The sequence below is a fragment of the Procambarus clarkii genome, chromosome 14 (genome assembly GCF_040958095.1).
Source record: "Procambarus clarkii isolate CNS0578487 chromosome 14, FALCON_Pclarkii_2.0, whole genome shotgun sequence".
Lineage (NCBI taxonomy): Eukaryota > Metazoa > Arthropoda > Malacostraca > Decapoda > Cambaridae > Procambarus > Procambarus clarkii.
The window spans coordinates 37,884,585-37,901,963 of NC_091163.1; the positions used below are offsets into that span (position 1 = coordinate 37,884,585).

At 48.2% G+C, this 17,379-nt stretch overlaps 1 protein-coding gene across 1 annotated transcript in view; it reads left to right on the plus strand.

Moving 5' to 3' along the window:
* LRP1 (LDL receptor protein 1) overlaps positions 1–17,379 on the plus strand; it is a 704,914-nt gene that overhangs the window by 304,499 nt on the left and 383,036 nt on the right. The window contains exons 19-20 of the mRNA XM_069324493.1: positions 7,028–7,181; positions 8,403–8,500. Coding sequence (XP_069180594.1) covers positions 7,028–7,181; positions 8,403–8,500 — 252 coding nt within the window. The remainder of the gene's footprint in view (positions 1–7,027; positions 7,182–8,402; positions 8,501–17,379) is intronic.

A 17,379-nucleotide genomic window follows, 5' to 3' on the forward strand; every position in this document is an offset into this window, starting at 1 on the left:
TATAGTTCCACTTGTAGTGTTTGGTGGCCCTCTGCTAGGCCCCCATGATTGTACACGTTGCAGGGGTTTTCAGTGTTGGCATCTACCCCTTTTTAGCTTGGGGTGTTAACCGGTTAGCAACACCTAACCCGGGCTTTCCGTAGCAGTCAGCCTACGAGCTCTGGAAACCCCTGTTGGGGCTCGGTGGACCACTGAATGTGTCTTCTGGGTTCCAACCCGTCTTGTGCGGGTTCGTTAGTTGCTGTGCCCTTGTCTCAGGGTGATAGTTGCCACTTTTACCTCCGTCATGCTGCCTGTTGGGTCACTGACACCTTGACCCGAAGTCTTGCGAGAGATTCTCTGCTTGTTCTCCAGTACTCTCCTGATGTTCTTACTGTTTAGAGTACAGGCGTCATCCGCGTTGCAAGCTCGGTTTAGGTTGCTGCAACACACTAGGTTGGTTTCCCATCTGGATGCCCTGGGGCCGCCCCGTTTTGGTCATGTGCTGTTCGCCCCTTTCCCCTCCCTGTCCCCGGCTCCTGACCATATGCGGGTTTCGGGGTCGGGGCGGAGTTTAGTAGGTACCAAGACTCGGGTGACTTTGAGGGCTGCTCCATTCGGATTGGGGACAGAGGTTTTCGAGCCTGTTCCTCCTGCCATGGCGTCTGCGTCTTACCAACGACCTTTTCTTTGCTGCCTTTCCCCCCTGAACTCTTCCTTTCTTTAAGGGTAGAGGGTGTGGAGGATGGCTCTTTCCCGGGGCCTCTGTTGCGAGTTCCTGGGGTTGTGGAGGATGCCTGCTAGCAGTTCTGGGGCTGTTTGCCCCTGCCTGGGTTTTCTGCTTCTGGGGGGGGGGGGGGGGTTCGTCTCTCTCATCTGCTCACTTCATTCATTTGCAGGCGTGGTTTTGGATCTATTGCATCGGTCACGACTCCTTGTTTCGTAGCCATTTTCTTTTCTGCGGGTTGCCCTGCTTGGCCACCTGGGTGGCACTGCTGTTTGTTTACCGGTGCCTGGGGTGTGCGAGCTTGCTTTTTGAGTGAGTATTTTCACCTCTTTCAGGCATTTTATCCTCCTGTTGCTATTTCTTTGTTTTTCTGGGGTGTTCCTCCCATCTTCTGTTCTTCTGGGAACGCTTGGGTGTTTGTTTTTACACCAGGTTTTGTGTTTTCTGTCTGTTTGGGTCTGGGCCCTGAAGTTTGGGCTACGTGTCTCTGTTTATGCTTGCTTGCACACACCTTGTCCCTTGGTTTTCGGTCCATTTTGGTCGTTTCACTGGAGGTTCTGTCTGGGTGCTATGCTTTTGCCCTTTCTGTGGTGTATTTCCGCCGGCAAATGTGGAAGTTTGGGCTCCCCTGGGTTTGATTCTGGGTTCCTTTGGGTTCTTTGGTTTCGTTCCGGAGGTTTCTTCCTCTTGGGCTCCCCCACTTTGTGGGTTCAAAGGGCTTTGTTACCTTATGTGTGACTCAGTTCTGCCTTCTGGGGCAGATTCTTCTGCCTTCAAGATTGTTTTTCAAAGGTCCTATATATGTTGGCGTTGTCCTCTGGGGCTCGGGTCGGGGAGCTTCCGGCTCTCCTCCGGCGCAGGGATTTCTACTGTTTTGGTTCTGGTGGTTGGTTTGTATGTTTGCATCCTTCACCATCTTTTCTGGCGAAGGCCGAGACAGTTGCTTTCCGGAGGGGTCCTTGGGTTATTGATGCTTGGTTGGTTCGGCCGGGGGTGCGTCATGTGTTGTGTCCGGTTACGGCTCTTCACCGTTACCTGCATACCATGGCTGGGGATGCGCTTTGGGTTGATCTGATTTCCCCCATTCCCATTTCCAGGGCTCGGGTCTCCCAGGTCGACCGCAGGGTTAAGTCTAGCCCTCAAACCGCTAGGGGCCCAAATGGAATTCACACCCACAGGCGCAACAAAAAAAAAATCCAAAAAATTCTTTTGTCTTATAGAAGTATTAATTTTTGTTCCCTGATCACGGAAAAAATAACAAAAAAATCGTAGGTGGCATATTTTAGCCGCAATAGGGTAGGGAAGTGTGGCAAAAATGGGGCGTTGGCAGAGCCTTCGCCAGACGAGGTCTACTCCGCCCGAGCTGTCAGATGGCAGTTGCCACAAATATATTATTACCTAATTATTTAAATGTCTCTGATTGATTTTTTCTTAGTTTTTTTGTAGTAATATTATTCCATACAGTGAATTGTGGTATATTTATATAATAAAATGTGTGAACCATCACTGTACTCAAAATTATGGTGTGCATATTAGTGATTCAATGATTATGTTCATAAAACAATAAACAAATAGTTTTGCTGTTGTTACACTATATACACAGGTTATATATAAGTATCTGCATGTTTTGTTCACCATAACAAACTACTAAGTTGGTCTTGTGAGTCAAAAAGCAACGAGGAGTGACCGCCAAACACCAGCGAGCCACTCACTGCCACTCCCTCCCTCAACACCACCTCACTCACCCTCATTCTCTTCCCACAATACTGTTTTTGCATTTATTCACTATACACAGACGTTATATATACATATTTACATGTTTTGTTCACCATAACTGTACATCTAAGCTTGTATGGTGAGTAAAGGCACAAAGACGTAGCTACTCACACAGTCAGCTGATCGGCGGCCGCCCTCAAGACCAGACGCACTAATATTTCTCCTCCAACAATATTGTTTATGGTGTTATTACGCTATATACACACATTATATATAAGTATCTACCTGTTTTATTCACCATACCTGTACAAATAAGCTGGTATGGTGCCCAAAGACCATAGTGGCCATCAGTAAACACCATGCCAAGACGTGCAGACGATGCTCTTCCCTCACCAAAATGGCGGCTCCCAACCTACTCCTCTCGCTGTTATCTCACACTATACACATGTTATATATAAGTATCTACATTTGTATTCACCATAGCGAACCACTAAGCTGGTATGGTGAGTGCAGTCAATAAATGGTGGCAACACATAGTCAGAAGACAATGCCACTACCCTCCCTCCACAGCCTTACTCCTCCCTCCATGGAGCACAGCGCTAAATATCACCACAATCCTGCTATTATCAGAATCCTGGTCAGTTTTATCACAGTCAGGGGGCTTCAGTAATACTATCACTGCTAAATAATAGCAGTATCATATATATTATGGCATTTGTAGGCGATGCTGTGGTCACAAGCTGAACAGCGGTGCTGTGAGCTCGTGCTGCGTGTGTCAGCCTTGGTGGCTTGCTTAATACTGATCCTCTAACACCCAAGAATGTTGGCCTGGATTTTTTTTCTAGGTGGCATCTGGCAACTATCGGTTGTGGCTGTACTATAGCTGCCCCTATCCCAGGCGGGGTGTTTAAATTATAGCGCTAGACACAAAATCATATATATCGCGTTTGTTGAAGCTTAGCTTCCAAACTGGAGTGCTGTGCAGCTGGCACGGTGAGGTCCGGGCCCCCCCCCTCCCCCTCTCGGGAAGGGGAGGGCTGCATGGACGAGCAGCGCGGCAGTAGTGTGTTATGTTTGCTTGGTTGCTTGTTTCCTTGGGCCAGATTCATGAAGCAGTTACGCAAACACTTACGAACCTGTACATCTTTTCTCAATCTATGGCTGATTTGTTTACAATTATTAACCCTTAAACTGCGCAACGCGCCTGCAGGCTCGCGTCTGGTTTGCGCAACGCGCCTCCAGGTATTTTGATTTTTCACGTTCCATTCAAAACTGGCGCGCGGTGACGCGGGTATGGTATGGGTGGGTGGGGGCCCCAGTGATCGTCCGCCATCTTAAAAAAAAATCCCAGCATGCCCTGCGGCCGTGGGGAGCCTCAGTTTCACGGCAGCAACCATGTCTGACGCATCCTCTACGAGCTCCCGCTCCACGGTGACCCGCGGTCATGGAAAACGACTCTCTGAGGAGGAAATACGCGATATTTTGTATGATGACGGTGCTCTGGATGATGACCTGGACTATGATCCAGATAAAGACCTAACTCAGAGATCTGATACGAGTGAGGAAGAGACAGAATTGGAAGATGTGGCGAGTGTGTGGGGTACTCGTGCCTCGCCCGGCCTGCCTCGCCGCCCTGGGTCAACACCGTTATCATCACCACCATCATGTATGTCCCCAGACGCTAGTAGTTTATTCAGTGATAGTACATGTGACGAATCTTTCTCGGGCTTCAGTGACATTGGCTCCGATACGAGTAGTGTGGACGACCCGAGTACGAGCAGTGGTGGTGTTACCAGGCGGGGTTTTGCTACCTCAGCAACACGCCGCGGCAGGCGGCAGCGTGCCTCACAGCATGTGGACAACGACAGTGGCCCCTCAACATCATTTATTCGTGGTAGGTGTACAGTACGTAAATCTGCCTCAGCGCCTAGCATACCCTCACGCAGCTCCAGCAGAAGCAGCGGACGACGTAGCCGTAGTTTTGGTGCTCGTGGTGGTGTTGGCCGTGGTGTTGGCGCCAACACCAAACCCCCTGGTGTACTTGTGTGGGAGGATTGCACCACATTTGCCCCTCAAATACCAACATTTGATGATAGCGATTTTGGTGTTACACCATTATTCCCATATACTGGTGATGATATGGCACACATGGAATATTTTCAGGCATATTATGACAATGTATTCATGGCGCATCTTGTGACTGAGACAAACAGGTTCGCTCACACCCTCATAGACGAAGGCATTTTACCTGCCTCACGGCTCACACGATGGAAGGACACGACAATCGACGAAATGTACGTGTTTCTGGCACTCACCATGATGATGAAGCACTCTGAGAAAGCTGTCATCCAGGAATATTGGAGCAAAGACAGCCTTGTTCCATCGCCTGTGTTCAACCGGTACATGTCGCGTGATAGGTATCTCTTGATTCTCAGGTGCCTGCATTTCGAGAATAATGCAAATGAGGACAGACACGACAGACTGTGGAAAGTACGGAAGATGTTCAGTGACATGAGAGGGAAGTTCAGGGATTATTTTGTACCTGGACAGAATGTGGTTATTGACGAGTCGCTTGTACTGTTCAAGGGGCGACTGGCATTCAAACAGTACATTCCATCAAAGCGGCACCGATTTGGACTGAAGTTTTTTGTGCTATGCGACTGTGAGACTGGTATTGTCTTGGACATGATATTATATTCTGGTACAGACGTCGACATACCGGCTCAAGATGAACACGGGTTCTCTGGCAGTGTTGTAAAGACCCTGATGGAACCGTTGCTGAACAAGGGGCATGTACTGTACACCGACAACTATTACACCAGCCCCTTATTGACCAGATACCTCCTTGCCCACAACACCGGCGTATGTGGCACTGTGAAGAGCCATAGGAAGGAAATGCCAGTGTTCGGTATAGCTATAGCCGTGGGCGAGTGCCAGCTGCGCAAGTGTGACAATACGCTGTCAGTGCGGTGGAAGGACAGACGCGAGGTGAATATGCTGAGTACGATTCACACCGGTGCCATGTTGGACAGTGGGAAAGTCCACTTTCAGACACGCAACACCGTGTATAAGCCAGACTGTGTCATAGACTATAACGTGAACATGCGCCTCGTCGATAAGTGTGACATGATGCTTGGTGGAGTAGAGTGCGTGCGCAAGTCTGTGAAGTGGACTAAAAAGTTCTTCTTCCACCTGATGGATGTTGCAGTGCTCAACTGCTTCAATATGTACTTAGTAAAATCTGGCAGGAGACCGTCTATACGTACATTCAGTGCTGGTGTTGTGTCACAGCTGCTAGTAAAGTATGGCAAGGAGGGTTCTGTTGTACCGCGCGGAGTGCAAGCAACAATGCCACATGCAGCTCCAGACAGATTGAGGGGTAATGAGAACTTCGGAGTACATATGCTCGAGTATATGCCAGGCACAGCATCACGGGAGAAGGGTAAACGTGCGTGTATAGTATGCAGGAACACTACCCGCAGAGAACAGAAACGAAGATGTATCAGCACCTGGTGCGTGGAGTGCAAGGTGCCACTCTGCCCCGTTGGCTGTTTCGCAGCATATCACACACTCGCGGAGTACTGAGTGTGTTTATGGTGTGTGTATATAGTGTGTGATACTGTACAGTGTGTATATAAAGTGTAAATATAAATATATTTGGCATGATACATTGGAAATTGTGTAGGATAAGTGAAGTTGTTTGTGATGCACGTAACACAGTGTCTACGGACAGTACGGATGTTGTACTGCGATATTATAGTGTACGTGTTCATTATACATTGGATTGGCACATAAAAACAATGAAAATGTATTGGGAAATGTGCGCAATAAATGAACAAAAATATATTCGCGGCAACTCGCGCGCCCCGCCCCGAGCGCCCCACCGCCTCTGAGAGCTTACACCACGGGCGCACGGGGAATGATGACGTCACGCCCCAACTTCCGGACCCCATAGCACCCAAAGTAAGTACAATTTCGAATTTTTTTTTACATACCCATACTCAGGGAAGGGTTTTTGACACTTTAAAAAGAAAAAAGAATTTTTTCAAGAGAATTTATTTCCTGCGCACTGCGGGGGTGTCACATTTGGAGGCAACGCAGTTAAGGGGTTAAACAGTTAATAAGCTCCGAAGCACCAGGAGGCTGTTTACAACAATAACAACAGTTGATCGGCAAGTTTTCATGCTTGTAAACTGTTTAATAAATGTAACCAAAGCCATCAAAAATTGAGGAAAGATGTACACGTTCGTAAGTACTTGCGTAACTGCTTCATGAATCTGGCTCCTTGGGATTGTAGGGAGTTCTACCTCTCTGTTCGTTTTTTTTTTGTTTGTTTCTTACAATGTGAGGTTTGTTTTGTTATGCCTACCTTTCTTTCGGTCATGGCAGATAAGAAAACCCCCCAACCACAGGGGTTTTCCAGGGCGATTGCTCCCTGCAACCTCTCTAAAGGGGCCAGGTTCTGGCGCTGGTCCCTGGTAGGTCTGAACTCCTTAGCTAATGTCCCGGTCTAACATAACATACATTAGCCCGATAAGCTCCAGGGAGCCTCTGGGGCTCACCCAGAAAATGGCATTTCATTACATTTAGCACTGTTTTTTTCAGAGGCTGCTCAGTGTCATAAAGACATGTTTCAGTGTGGTAACAATCAGTGCATCGATGCGTTCTGGGTGTGCGATGATGACCGTGACTGTGAAGATGGGTCAGACGAGAGTCCTGAGGAGTGCAACCATCCACATTGCCCTGCAGATAAGTTCCGGTAATGAAAGTCCGAATGTTGTATATTCTGTAATTGGTCGTTTAAAATATTTGTTATTATTCGGTAATGCATATTGTGTTTTGTTTTTATTGAAGAATTTTATATATCATGCAAATACCTTTCTGTATTAACCTTTTGAAGGGTAATTCAGTAAACCAGGCATCAATCCAGTCATCCAATGTTGGATTTTCTTATGGTAATCAATGTCCACTTAGTAATGAGTGGGATAATTAGAGGATGATGTTCGGACATTTATTGCACATCTGGTTATAAAACTGAGCACTCTTTTGTTATGTTATGTCTGTTCACACACACTGCTATTTATGTCTCAGCTCACTGCCCGTCATGTCCCCAAAGTCTCTGATGCAACTCAACTTTCCCAAATCTTTATCACAAACCCGGTAGACACTACCACTAAGGCTACGCCTTAGGCAAACAAATGTAATTGGTTTTCCGAGCAATGACTGGGAAAGAGGTAACGAGGCCAGATGCATGCACAGATAGGCTGACCACAACCCATGCATGCACCAGGATTTGATGGAGACCTGTGCGAAAATTGCACCATGAGAGTTGCCAGGGATTGGTTGGTCAAGGAGTTCACTACACGGGCTACAGTAATATGCAGCAGTTGAATGGTGCCCATAACTCAAGAGACATTTCAGTAAACTGTAAAAGGTGCAAAGGCATGCTACAAAATGGCTTCCAGAACTAAAAAACAAAAATTATGAGAGAGACTAGAGATGTCAAATACTGTATGCCAAAACTGGAAAATAGAAGAAAAAGAGGCGATATGATCACCACTTACAAAATAATAACAGGAATCAACCAAATTGACAAAGAGGAATAATTGAAGTCAGCAACCTCAAGCAGAAGGTTGAAGTCATAGATTCTAGCTAAGGAAACAAAGGTACAAAAAATATTAGAAAGTTTTCTTTGGCAATAAAGTAGTAGACAGTTGGAAGAAGTTAAGTGAGAAGGTGGTGAAGGCCAAAACTGTCAGCGTTATATAACAAAGAGTACTGGGAAGACGGGACACTACGAGCGTACCTCTCATCATGTAACTACACTTAAGTAATTACATATATACACTATCAACTGGACCATGATGGGCTTATATATCATAGATATGTCATGTAATTGGGATTTCATTGTGTATTGCTGAATATTATATTTTTATTTCCGTTATTATGTTTCCTCTGATTACATAATGTGTTTTATCAGGTGTCAGGTGTCTCGGCGTTGCATCGCTCAGTCTTGGGTCTGCGACATTGACAAGGACTGTGGCTCTGGTGATGATTCAGATGAACATGCAGCTTGTGGTAAGATATGAATCCTTTTTACACTCAAGTTATAATGCATTCATTGTTTTCTGTAATTACCATATTTGCCAGTGTATAAAATGCAGAATTTTGGTCCACCACCAACCGAATATATATATTGTATTTACATGGGCAAAAGCATATGTTTTCTATGGAGAGCCCCTTTAACTTCCCGAAGTTATATTGGGCTGATGTGTATTTATATTAGACCGTGGCAACAATCAATCGAAGGAGTTCAAGGCCTACCGGAGACCAGCTCTGGAACTTGGAACCCCTCAGAGAGACACAAGGAGTAAGGGATTATAGATACCCCCCATGTAATTCAAAGCAGTCTATGTCTACCATCTACTAGGTCAGGCACTCAGAAAGGTAGGAATTCCGAAATATACTACAGCTGGTTAAAAATTGCAAACCTAAATCGAACTAGCAAGCAGAACTCCCCAATCAAAAACAAGCAAACAAGCATGATGTTATCACAGCTGCTGCGCTGCAGTAGGACTAACAACCTCAAGTCCGGGTCCCTATAACCAAAGCGGGGCAGCTGCAGGGCATCTGGAAGTACAATTACCTTAGAGCGCTGCAGCAACCTAACCACGCATGCAACGCAGGTACTGCCTGCACCCAATCAACAGTATTATTGGACTGGGTGAACTGGAGTACACACAAGGAATACTACTCGCAAGACTCCGAGTCAAAGGTGTTATCGACCCAACAGGCAGCATGGCGGAGGCAAAGACGGTGAATGTCACCTTGAGACAGGGGGACAGAGCAACCTACAAACTCGCACGAAGCGAGGTGGGACTCAGAGGTCTCCTCCATCGGACCAATGAGCCTCAATGGGGGTTTCCAAAGCCCTTAGGCTCACTGCTAAGGGTAGCCCAGGCAAGGTAATGCTAACTGGTTATCCCAGAGTTACCAAGTGTGAGATTATCCCTTTTGAGGTGAATAGGTTCCAAGTATCTATTGGCCAGATGGGCTCATCATAGGGCTCAAAGTAATACAGTAATTGAACAGCACCATGTGGGCACCAGAGGTGACCTCAATAATAATACATGTGACCTCAGTCAGGAAGGACTGAACTAGCATCAAACAAATGCTGAGGGCAGATTATACTTTAATGACTGACCAGGGATGCATAGAGCAGCTGCAGGAGTCCAAATCCTTGGCACTCCTTATCCACTGAGTCGTGGAGCTTCTGGTACCACTGAGGGTGGTAATCAGAGTAGCTCATATGGTCCTCACATCAAATAAATTTTTATTTGATTTGTATGGCCTTGAAAAGGGTTCGAGTCCAAGTAATCCAGGCAACATACAAATGATCACTAATTAACACTTTGGTGCACCCCGCTCGCCACCCCTCAACTGTGCGATATGGGACCCAGGGTGTCACGGGAGTGCGCGTAAATTCTGAAAAGTGTATACTATCTTCAACTTTGTCACCTTAATTCTCATCCTACGAGATTAAATTTGGTATCATTGTGTTCGCAATAGAATTCTCTACAGCACTAAATGCATATAAACTCCAAAAGCCCTGCTAATTACCCGCAGCAAACAGAGAAAGTGCGAACGAGTTACCCAGGAGCGCGCAAACGCGATAAAATGTTTTCACTATTTTCACTCTGGTCACCTCAATTTTTATCCTAAGTCTTTCATTTTGGTCTCAATGGGTTCGCAATAGAATTCTCTAGAGGAACATTAGCATATGAAATAAAAAACCTGGTTACGCTCCAACCGCCGACGAGTTGAAGACGGGCCACACGTTAGCCGCGAGTGAGTGCTCAGCCGCCTTCCAGCTACACTCTCAATTCCCGCCCTTTTCAAGTCTTTCTTTCGCAATTTTCTTCCTGGAAGGGCCTTGTTCATGATCACTATCCATCGTGGAGTAAGCGTAGATAGTTTCTAAAGCCGCAGTAAGAAATATAGCCACGGAAAATAGCCGAAATGTTCACACGTTTGAGATGCGAGGGGAGGCGGCATTGGTCACAACAGTGGAGCGAAAACAATGGGCCCACGGCATGTGACAAGCTGCCTGAGGGCCACGAGGCACAACAAAGAAAATGGGAAGACATCGGCGCGCATTTTAAAACCAGTCCCCAAAAAATCGGATAAAAACCTGATTTTTGGCAATTATTTAAAGTGGATGACGCAATGCTGCGTCATCCCCGGAATTACCGCCAGTAAATGGATGACGCAATGCTGCGTCATGCCCGGGCGAAAGTGTTAAACAGAACCGGCAAAGCAATAACTAGATGTAAGGGTTTTGAAGGTGTGAACGTAAAGGCACTTGTAGTTCAACAAAAAGTTTATTCATAAAACTTAATACTAACGATACTTGGCAAGAATAATCTGATGTTACGTTAATGTCTGTTATGGCGCTTGACAAGGCTAGGCTAACCGGAATCACTGCTTCCGGTTCAGACTGCTCGCGGTGCTAACGCTAATCTTAACAACAGTGGGCGACCACTCCAGATGCAATTACAGCTCGTTACGACTGTAGCAAGCAATACAACAATACAGTGAAATGTCAACAGACAGACCTATCACAGAGACTAGTCTTCCGTGCAACAATCAGTTAATTACATTAACACGATGGCAGAAAGATGACAATTGATCCAATCAATTTCAGTTAAAGCAAACAGATGTTTACTTTACTTATTAAATCCAATTACAGTGGTACCTCGGATTACGAGCATCCCTGGTTATGAGTTTTTTGGGTTACGAGCAGGATTTGCTTGGAAAATTTGGATCCGGATACGAGAGTTGCCTCGGGATACGAGGGTGTTGATATGCGTACGGGCCGACCTAGCGCGTGGTGGCACGGCAATCGCGCCTCAGTTTACCAGTGCCTCGCGCCCAGTGACTATCCCACCTGAATTCTTCACAAGGATTTACAGTTTTTTGTCGGATTTTTGGCCATTTTTGCATAAAAGTTATATATCTCGCCATGGGTCCCAAGAAAGCCAGTGGTAAGGTTCAACCTAAGAAAATAGTTGTGAATAGAGGCAGTAGAGGATGTCCCTTCCTCATTAAGAAAATGTGTGAAGTATGGGAAGAACTGCAAAGTTTTGTTGAAAAAACTCACCCAGATAAAGCTGTAGCAGGCCGTTGCATTGATCTTTTAAATGACAATGTGATGTCTTACTACAGACAAGTGTTGCAAAGAAGGGAAAAACAATCTTTAATGGATCGTTTCGTTGTGAGAAAATCAAGCAGTGAGCTACAACCAGGACCTAATGGTATGCAGGCAAAATGTGCCAGAGAGTGCACTCCAGAAAAATCTTTACTTCCTGATGTTATAATGGAAGGGGATTCCCCTTCCAAACAGTAACACCTCACCTTCTCCACCCTCCTCACCATCTTCCATACGCCGGAGTGAGGTGAGGTTGAAGCGGTTTGACACTGCCTCAGGGTAGCGGGGTGAGGTGAGCAAAGCGAGGCTAGGCTGCCTGGCTGGGGGGGTGTGGTCACAGTTGGAGGTAGCCACACGTGCGTGAGACGCTAAAGTCAAAAGTTGCTCAACTCCCACACCAATAAACGTGGAAAGCGCGTACACAATATACACCGGTTTACACACTAGCGTGGTATTTGCTGAAGGCTGACTGAATCACGCTGGAATATCTTTGGTGGCACCACGAGGGGTGCTCCGGGAACAATGGCGTGGACGGGAAAACAACAGAGTCCACGCTTCCCCGTATTTCGAAGATTTAAACACAATCTTCACTGAAACACTTGGAAACACCACTTAATTCTTATTTCTCACAGTTACTGAGCAATAGGATGACGGATTGCTCTCGGTGAAGCCGATAACTCGCGATCACTTGAATACATTCCAGTTGCACCTATGGGTGACGCTTGCTGACGGCTGAGACTTCACGTATCTTTGTTAAATTTGACTTCTAGCGGCGCCCCGCTATTGTAGGATTCTGCAACTGCAGTGGGGGACAGCGTAGAGTCAAATTAGGCTGGCTGAACCTTGATAGACAGGAAAAGACCCCTGCTCTGTCCGGAACAGAGGTGGTCCATATCTGGTAGGTACAGTGTTGCAGGACAGAATAATGCCTTGGGCGGGAAAACTCGATGCCTCGGCTCCCTTGATGCCAGGCACTTGACCAATCAGCTACAGTGAGGGCCTAAGGCCCGTTGTGCCGGACCCAATCAAGACGAAGTCGGCTGGTGATGTCTCATCACCGGCAGGGAACTGTTAAACACTTGAGAGCCGGTCCCCTTCTCTCTCTCTCTCTCTGTTGCTATGAGCCAACCTTACAGAATTCAGGGAAAACCTGCAACTATTCTCTGAGAATGGCTACCGCAACGAGGGTTGGTTCTTTGGGATGCTGACAGCATACGGATTCCAAAGATACCTAATTTCGACCTCCTATCTCTTATAACAAGCGAGATAGGTTTTTGTGCACATCCTGTGCACATCTCAGAAATTTTCTAGTCAGAATACTTCTTTCTTCTACTATCTAATAAATGTAAGCTAGCTGAGAATTCGGCCAAACGCTCCCTTCTCACACCAAGCAAACAAACTAAAAACTGAACCCCTTCAATATGTGCAATCACAGGGACCTAGTGGAGGGCCACCAAAATCATACAAGTGGTCCTACAGCCACATCAGGCAAACCCCCATCAGAAAAGGCAAAATAAAAGAAAAAGATAAACCCTGCAAAAGCACAACGCCCCCAGCGGAACAGAACCGGCTGCTATATGTATATCAGACAGCTGCACAGTACCTTACGCCCCAGCCAGTGATGATACTACCCGCCCAAGTTCAGGCAGGAGTGAGAACAACCTCAGCTGACCCCAAGGGCGAGCAATCACCGAGCAGCAAAAGAACCATACGGAGGTAGACTCCTGAACGGGCTATGGAAGATAACCCTAAACTGCAAGGGCAGTACTTACAGGGTACTTAGGGAAGGTGGCTTTAGGCACATGTAGCCCTAGTACTCTTATGTTACTCCTGCCTCGCATACCACTACACAGAAGAATATCACCACTACGAACAGGTATGGAGTTGTGCAAGCAGCTTCAGCATTGCATGCACAGTTTAGGTTGCTGCAGCGAGCTAGGTTGGTTGCCTTTCCGGATGCCCCGCGGATGCCCCGTGGATGACCTACTTTGGTTATAGGGACCCGGACTTGGAGGTGTTAGTCACCTCGTCTTTGGTTTCGTCCGCACCCAATTGTCCTTCCCCTGCTGTGGTTCATCCAGCTCCTCCCCTCCCCCTGTTCTCAGCTCCAAAATGTCTAAGAGTTTCGGAGTCGGGGCAGGGTTTTCTTGGTAGTGAGACTCAGGTGGCTTCAGGGACTGCTCCTTCCGGTTCGGCGGAGGAGGCATTCGAGCCTGTTCCTCCTGCCACGGCTTTTGGGTCCCACCAGCAAGCCCCCTTCATTCTTGCTTTTCCGGTGGACTTTGCCTTTTCTCCAGAGGCAGAGGGTTTGGAGGATGGCTTGGTCCCGGGTACTGACGTGGAGGATCCCGGTGCTGAGGAGGAGTTGACTTGGGGGGCTTGAGCCCAGTTTGACCCCACTTGGGTGTTGGTACCTTGGCACGGGCCTTGTTGTTACAGAGGGAGGGGTTTCCTATCCCCCCCTCCTTGTACGAGATTGATATGAATTCGACTCCTCCCTGGGTTTAGTTCCGGCTTCCCTTGGGTTCCTCAGGTCCTTCCTTCCAGAGGTTTTCGGCCTCCTGCATCCCACCGAGGGAGGTGTGGGAGGCCCTTGCAGCTTACCTCCTGCGAGAACCGAATTTTCCTCGATAATGGTTCCTTCTTCTTTTGAGTTTGGCTCCTGTTTTCCTTACTAGATGTGTTACGAGATGTCGAAGTCTTCTTGGCTGGCAGTCTGCCCTTTCTTTTCGTTAAAGGTGTGGCATGTGTTCTGTCGGACCCGCACACTTGAGTGATGGGAGTTGACTGCGGTCGTTCAGATTTACCTGGGGGGCAAATTTGAGCACCTCAATGTGTGTTTGTTCGCTCCCATGCTTCCTTGTGATGTCGGTCAGGTGCAGCTTCATGTGCAGGTTCCCTCCCTTTTGGCATTCTTGGTGCCAAGGATTTGCATGCCCGTGGGCACTTGGCTTCGGTCTTGCGCGTCTTTTCCCTGCTGGAGCTGTCTTTGGACTGGCTCGAGGAGGATGTGAAGGAGCTAGGTTCCGGGCCTGTGTCCGGTGCATTTGCCTTGGCGGTTCGGGCATCGGCTGCCTTGTTGAGGTTGTTTGTGTCGATTCTGAAGGAAGCGGTGTCTCTATTCTTTGCTTCATGCCTTGCATGCTGACAGGAGGCGGTGCTCATCTACTCATTGGAATCTGCTTGGGCCCTGACGCTTAGATTTTCATCCCCTTTTGTCCGTTGCTGTTTGCAGAGTCTGCAATGGTGCATTTTCTGCAGGCGTCTTCATCTAGTTGATGGCCTATGCTGGACTTGTTGGTTCTCCTGGGGGCAGGGCTGTGGTGGTCCTGCCTAAAAGGGTCGTGCCAGGGCTCAGGGTTCCTTCGGTCCTCGTAAACCAGTTGTGCTTGATTCGGGGCTGGCCCTTCCTGCGAAGCCATCGGAGTCTGGTTGGCACGGTGATTGCTCTGAGCATCGGTCAGGCTCTCATAAGAGTCATCGGCCCTTTTGCGGTTTGCCTCGTTGACGAGGCAATGGGGGGTGGGTGGGAGGATGGTCCTGTTTGTTTTCGCCTGGTCCCACGATTCGTGGGCTTTTCGGGTCGTTTCCTCCGGCCTGCGGTGGCATTGGGTGACTCCTTCTTCGGGGGTTTGGGGCTGGCTGGGTAGGCCTCTTTCCCTGTGCTCTGTCGTGTCGTCCTGGAGTGGGTTTGCTTGGGCGTGGTCAAAACAATGGCATCCCTCAGTTGGGTTTCCCGCCTGCTAACAGTTCCAAAACAGGACTGTGTGGACCAGTGGTTTATTCTGTACTTGTTCCGTCTGAAGCCCTGGGTCTTTTGCCCTTACTTTCAGATGACCACTCTGTCCCAGGTCTGGCTGCTTTTGGAGCCGGGCTCTTGGATGGTGTCCCTGGACCTCCGGGATGCGTATTGACACGTCCCAATTCATCTGGGGTTCAGGAACTGGCTCTATTTTGTCATGGGGCGACAGGCTTACTGTTTTTGTTACCTTTCTTTCGTTTAAATCTGGCACCTCGGGTGTTCACACACTTTACCGGGGTCGTGGTGACCTGTTTGCATCTGTTAAGGGCTCGGGTCTGGCTTACCTCGATGACTGGCTGGTCTGGTCTCCAAGCTAGTCTACGGATCTGCTCGCCAGGGATTTGGTTCTTTCACAGTTCGCCGGGGTTCGGGTTCTTGGTGAACTGGAGGAAGTCCTATTTGGTTCCTTCTCAGGTTTGGACTTGGCTGAGTCTTGTATAGGAATCTTGGACTGCTTCCTTGTCTTTCCCTCTGGAAGCTTTGCTGCAGCTGTGGTCCTGCCTTCGGCTGTTTCTGGAGGGCTCCCGGGTCACGAGGCAGTTGCTTGAGGGTTTGTGCGGGAGTCTGAACTTCGCTGTACTGGTCTACCCTTCAGGGTCGGATCTGGCTTTGGCGACTGTTCTGGTTCCTTCAGGGACATCCCTTTCCTCCGCTGTTGAAATTGCTGGGTTTGGACCGGGAGGGGGGCCTTGTGTCCCCTGCTTCCTCTTCAGGTTTTTTGGGGTTCTGTGCCATGGTGCCTAGGCAAGCCCTCGCTCGATGTGTTCATGGATGCGTTGTCTCTTGGCTGGGGCTTTTTGACCAGTGCTTACTAGGCCGGCCAGGGGCGGTCTGGCCTATCTTTCCGTTGGGCCACAGCACGGTGCAGGAGTTCGCAGCAGTTTGGATGTCGCTTCGGAGGGTTTGGGTCGCGTGGGGTTTAAAGATCCGGCTCCATTCGGACTGCTTCCCGGTTGTTCATTTCTTGAGCCGTGGGGGGTTCGATGCGGCCCTTGGCTCTTTGGGGCTGGTCGCTCTGTGTTACTTGTCTGCTGAGTTCTCGAGATTTTACTTTCATGGCTATTCACGTTTGGGGGGTGTCCAGCATCCTGGTGGATGGCCTGTCTCAGATAATTCCCTGGTCCACGGATTGGACGGTTGATGCAAACTCGTTCAGTTGGCTCTGCTGGACGTACAGACTCCCAGAGGTGGACCACTTTGCATCGGTGTGGTCGAGGTGTGTCCCGATATATGTGGGACTTCTTCGACTGCGGGGGCTATCGATGCCTTCAGGCAGAACTGGATGAGTTGGGGTTACCTGTACCTCTTTGCCCTGGTTCTGCTGGTGCTCAAGGTCCTGGCTCGCTTGGAGTCTTAACAAGGAAGAGTAGTCCTGTTGGCCCCTTGGGTCAACAGGACTACTACTGAAGGGGCCACCACAAACTTAAGAAATGAGAGAAATGAGAGCACCCTGTCCAAGGACCATGATGGCTCAGGCGGCACATGAGCATGCTAGAGGTGAAGCAAAGCATAAGAAAGCTTACGGAACACAAGCTGGAGCGGTTCCACCAGCGCCGCACAATACGAGGTGACAGTATTCGGAATAAGATGACGGTCCTGAAAGAGCCAGGAAAGAAAGGACAAGCCAACTGAAACAAAAATGGAAATCAAACTACGAAGAGAGAGGAAATGGTGAAAAGACCAGCAAGAACCTCATACTGTCGCTGAGATGAGGACCGCAGCTGGGACACCATGAGAGAAGCCACTTGATCACCTTACAAGTGGTGATACTCCCGCGTCAAAATGACAATACAAAAAGACAAACTCTCACACCATGCTGTGAGGCCGACGGAAGGACTGAGCCCACTGCTCCAGGCCGGCTTTGCCTAATGCTCACTAGTTTATTGGAATGGATAAAACAATGGTTAAAACATAGAAAACAAAGAGTCGTACTAAATGGGAATGAAT